The sequence below is a fragment of the Oncorhynchus keta genome, unplaced genomic scaffold (assembly GCF_023373465.1).
Source record: "Oncorhynchus keta strain PuntledgeMale-10-30-2019 unplaced genomic scaffold, Oket_V2 Un_contig_15352_pilon_pilon, whole genome shotgun sequence".
Taxonomy (NCBI): domain Eukaryota; kingdom Metazoa; phylum Chordata; class Actinopteri; order Salmoniformes; family Salmonidae; genus Oncorhynchus; species Oncorhynchus keta.
Window position 1 is genome coordinate 1 of NW_026279265.1, and position 4,239 is coordinate 4,239.

The 4,239-nt window shown below is 44.7% G+C and overlaps 1 protein-coding gene across 1 annotated transcript; it reads right to left on the bottom strand.

Moving 5' to 3' along the window:
* Positions 1 to 1,721: 1,721 nt before the first annotated feature.
* On the bottom strand, positions 1,722 to 3,957 carry LOC127918954 (dynein axonemal heavy chain 6-like; the record flags this gene model as incomplete). Its single annotated transcript, XM_052502253.1, has 5 exons — positions 1,722 to 1,844; positions 2,015 to 2,236; positions 2,547 to 2,551; positions 3,727 to 3,817; positions 3,931 to 3,957. Coding segments are annotated over 5 exons (468 nt in total), but the record flags the coding sequence as incomplete, so codon positions are not given.
* Positions 3,958 to 4,239: the final 282 nt, after the last annotated feature.

The window sequence follows — 4,239 nt, forward strand, 5'->3', positions numbered from 1 at the left end:
CAGACGAGGAAGGATATAAAACCATTTAAAGACAGTTATCATAAAGACAGGACAGTTCACAGGATCCTCCTACTCTAATGATGCAAGAGAATGTTTAAAGGTCAGAGGTGACAGAAGAGAGAATGAGTTAGAATTGACGAAGAGAGAATGTGTAAAGGTTAGGACGAAGAGAATGTGTAAGGTTTAGAGGTGACGAAGAGAGAATGTGTAAAGGTTAGAGGTGACGAAGAGAGAATGTGTAAAGGTTAGAGGTGACGAAGAGAGAATGTGTAAAGGTTAGAGGTGACGAAGAGAGAATGTGTAAAGGTTAGAGGTGACGAAGAGAGAATGTTTAAAGGTTAGAGGTGACGAAGAGAGAATGTGTAAAGGTTAGAGGTGACGAAGAGAGAATGTGTAAAGGTTAGAGGTGACGAAGAGAGAATGTGTAAAGGTTAGAGGTGACGAAGAGAGAATGTGTAAAGGTTAGAGGTGACGAAGAGAATTGTGTAAAGGTTAGAGGTGACGAAGAGAGAATGTGTAAAGGTTAGAGGTGACGAAGAGAGATTGTGTAAAGGTTAGAGGTGACGAAGAGAGAATGTGTAAAGGTTAGAGGTGATGAAGAGAGAATGTGTAAAGGTTAGAGGTGATGAAGAGAGAATGTGTAAAGGTTAGAGGTGACGAAGAGAGAATGTGTAAAGGTTAGAGGTGACGAAGAGAGAAAGTGTAAAGGTTAGAGGTGACGAAGAGAGAATGTGTAAAGGTTAGAGGTGACGGGTCACATGATAATCTTTGATGTGTTGTGGTGGTTGATGTTTATGATGGATCTGCTGACACTGACGGTAGGAATACAATTCTAGCCATCTATATAGTTAGATACACCTCTGTCTTTGGTCTGAGAGACGCAACATTCTCTGTGATCTTCACAGAACGATAACATGAGAATACAGAAATCCAAACAGGCTTGACTGAGCCCACAGCTACTTCCACAGAGGGGCATTATGATTATGAAGACATGGTAGATGTATATTCGGAGTAGAGATGTGATCAGCGCAGGAAATCACCTTGTTGGTCAGGCCAGTGATCCAGGTCTGGACCATGTTAAGGAGACTGGTAAATCACCTTGTTAGTCAGGCCAGTGATCAGCTACTGGACCATGTTAAGGAGATTAAATCACCTTGGTCAGGCCTGTTAAGGAGACTGGTAAAATCAGATGTTAAGAGAAATCACCTTGGGTCAGGCCAGTGAAGGTCTGGACCATGTTAAGGAGACTGGTTCAGTCAGGCCAGTGATCCAGGTCTGGACCATGTTAAGGAGACTGGTAAATCACCTTGTTAGTCAGGACAGTGATCCAGGTCTGGACCATGTTAAGGAGACTGGTAAAATCACCTTGTTAGTCAGGCCAGTGATCCAGGTCTGGACCATGTTAAGGAGACTGGTAAATCACCTTGTTAGTCAGGCCAGGCCAGTGATCCAGGTCTGGACCATGTTAAGGAGACTGGTAAATCACCTTGTTAGTCAGGCCAGTGATCCAGGTCTGGACCATGTTAAGGAGACTGGTAAATCACCTTGTTAGTCAGGCCAGTGATCCAGGTCTGGACCATGTTAGGAGACTGGTAAATCACCTTTAGTCAGGCCAGTGATCCAGGTCTAGACCATGTTGGACCAGGAGACTGGTAAATCACCTTGTTAGCCAGGCCAGTGATCAGGTCTGGACCATGTTAAGGAGACTGGTAAATCACCTTTTAGCCAGGCCAGTCAGTGATCCAGGTCTGGACATAGGGCATCCATTTGAGTTCGTTAGAGTCGATGTAGACCATCCCACAGCGACTCACTGTGGCTGGGGACGCCACCGATAAGTCCTGGACCTGAGACACACAACACAAAGGTTGCAGAGCATTTACAAAGTCTGGATGTTTAACATGTCACTATTATCTGTTCATGTCAAAGACGTCCATAGTGATTGTCCCGCTTGTCATCAACACTAGAACGCAATGAAGAGGAACCCCTAACCTATAACCCCTGACCCCTCTCTGACCTCAAACACCATGTGTATAGACGGGGTCAGTTTGATGCGTTCGCTGTTGGCCAGACACAGCATCTTGTTGTCGTCCAGGACCGTGTTCATGTTCTCAATCCACAGCGCGTCCACCGGACCGTCCGACACGATCCACTTGTGGTCATCGCTGGTGTCGTTGCAGGCCGCTCGCACGCTGAGCGCCATCAGGCCGTCACGCCACTCCAGGGTCAATATGTTCACCTGTAGGGGTCAGGGATGAAAGGTTAGGGCTCATGTTATGCACTTTGTGACCTATGTTTGTATATACACATTGGTAAAAACCAATATCAAGTGAGTGAGTAAACGAGTGAGCAAGCGAACAAAGGATACATTGATTGAACTAATTGGTACATTAATGAGTTGGATGGTTAAATGTTAACAAATTAACTGACTGTTTATGGATGGATTTATTTATAGACTGATTTTAAAAAATGTGGTATTCATTTTTATTTATTCAGAGCAGCCCAATTGAGACCAGGGTCTCATTCCCAATGGTGCCCTGAGTACAAACCTTTTCTCACAAACAGGAAGAGAAATGTACATTACCAATAACACATGACCATAGTTAACAACTGGCAGTAAATTTGACTCTCCAACCTGCTTCCTGCTATTTAGGGAGAGGCCAGATCTACAGTACATCTAAAAACAGAAGCCCACTTTAAATCTGAGCTTTTTAACTAGCTCATCCATGTGTTTTATTAAACATTAAGTCTTTGCCAATCGAAATGCACAGATATGTATAGGTGGGAACCCGAAAGATGGGAGAACCATCCAATAAATAAATATGTAGTCCATCTGAAATTTTTTTTTGAGAATTAGTGAACAACGTGTATTTAGTCTTGCCCACATTAAGTACCAGTTTTAAACCAACCAGGGCATTCTGTAAGGTAACAAGGTCAGATTGCAGCTCTAATATAGACTGGTCAACAGTTGGGTGAGTGGTATACATCACACTGTCGTCTGCATACAGATGAATATTACAAGTTAACAGATAGACCAGTATTATTGACATAAATAGTAAAGAGAACAGGTCCCAGTACAGACCCCTGCGGTACACCTTTTGTAATATCCAGGAAACTAGACTGAACACCACCAGAGATCATGCATTGAGTCCTGTCTGACAGATAATTCTCAAACCACTTGCAAAAAGCCTGACCCAGACCTATTTCAGTCAGCCTTTGAATGAGAATATGACGGTCAACAGTGTCAAAGGCCTCGGAAAGGTCTATAAATAAGGCAGCAGAATGTTTTTTTTTATGATCCAAGCTATTTAACACATCATCTAGAATAACCGTAGCAGCTGAACCGGTGCTGTGTCCAGGTCTAAAACCATATTGGTTCATATTAAGAACAGTGAAAAGTTTAAAAAGTTCTTTGCTAAAAGTTGGTTGGGGAAATTGGACAGCAGTTATCTAAGTCAGAAGGATCTCCTCCTTCATGTAAGAGGAGGTCATGTGCCACTTTCCAGATCTTAAAGGAGAACACCAGAAACAATAGTCAGGTTAAAATACAGGTCAGTGGTGCTGTAAGTGGAGCAGAGAGCTGCAGTGAGAAGGGGTCAAGAGAATCAGCCCCTATAGCTTTATTAACATCCGCAAAGCCCTCAGTACATCATAGACATCAAATGGTTGAAATGAAACGACAGTATGTGAGTCTGTTAGTGCACAGATGAATTGTCAGCCAGGCGATACCTCCGTAGAGCTCTCCCATGGTGACAGACTTGGGGTTGAGGACGTATGTCTTGACCGGGAGGTAGAAGGGGTTACAACCACACAGTGTCACCTGGAGGAGGGTGGCCAGCCTGCCACAGGGTCATCTAAGGTATCAGACAGGATGGAGTAGACCGTGGTCTTCCCTCCACCTGTAGGACCCACCAACATCACACCATGACGTACTATCATGGTCTCATACAGCTGGATCACCTGGAGGGAGGGAGAGGAAGGGTTACAACCACACAGAGATCACCTGGAGGGAGGGAGAGGAAGGGTTACAACCACACAGAGATCACCTGGAGGGAGGGAGAGGAAGGGTTACAACCACACAGAGATCACCTGGAGAGGAAGGGTTACAACCACACAGGATCACCTGGAGGAAGGGGTTACAACCACACAGAGATCACCTGGAGGGAGGGAGAGGAAGGGTTACAACCCACAGAGATCACCTGGAGGGAGGGAGAGGAAGGGTTACAACCACACAGAGATCAC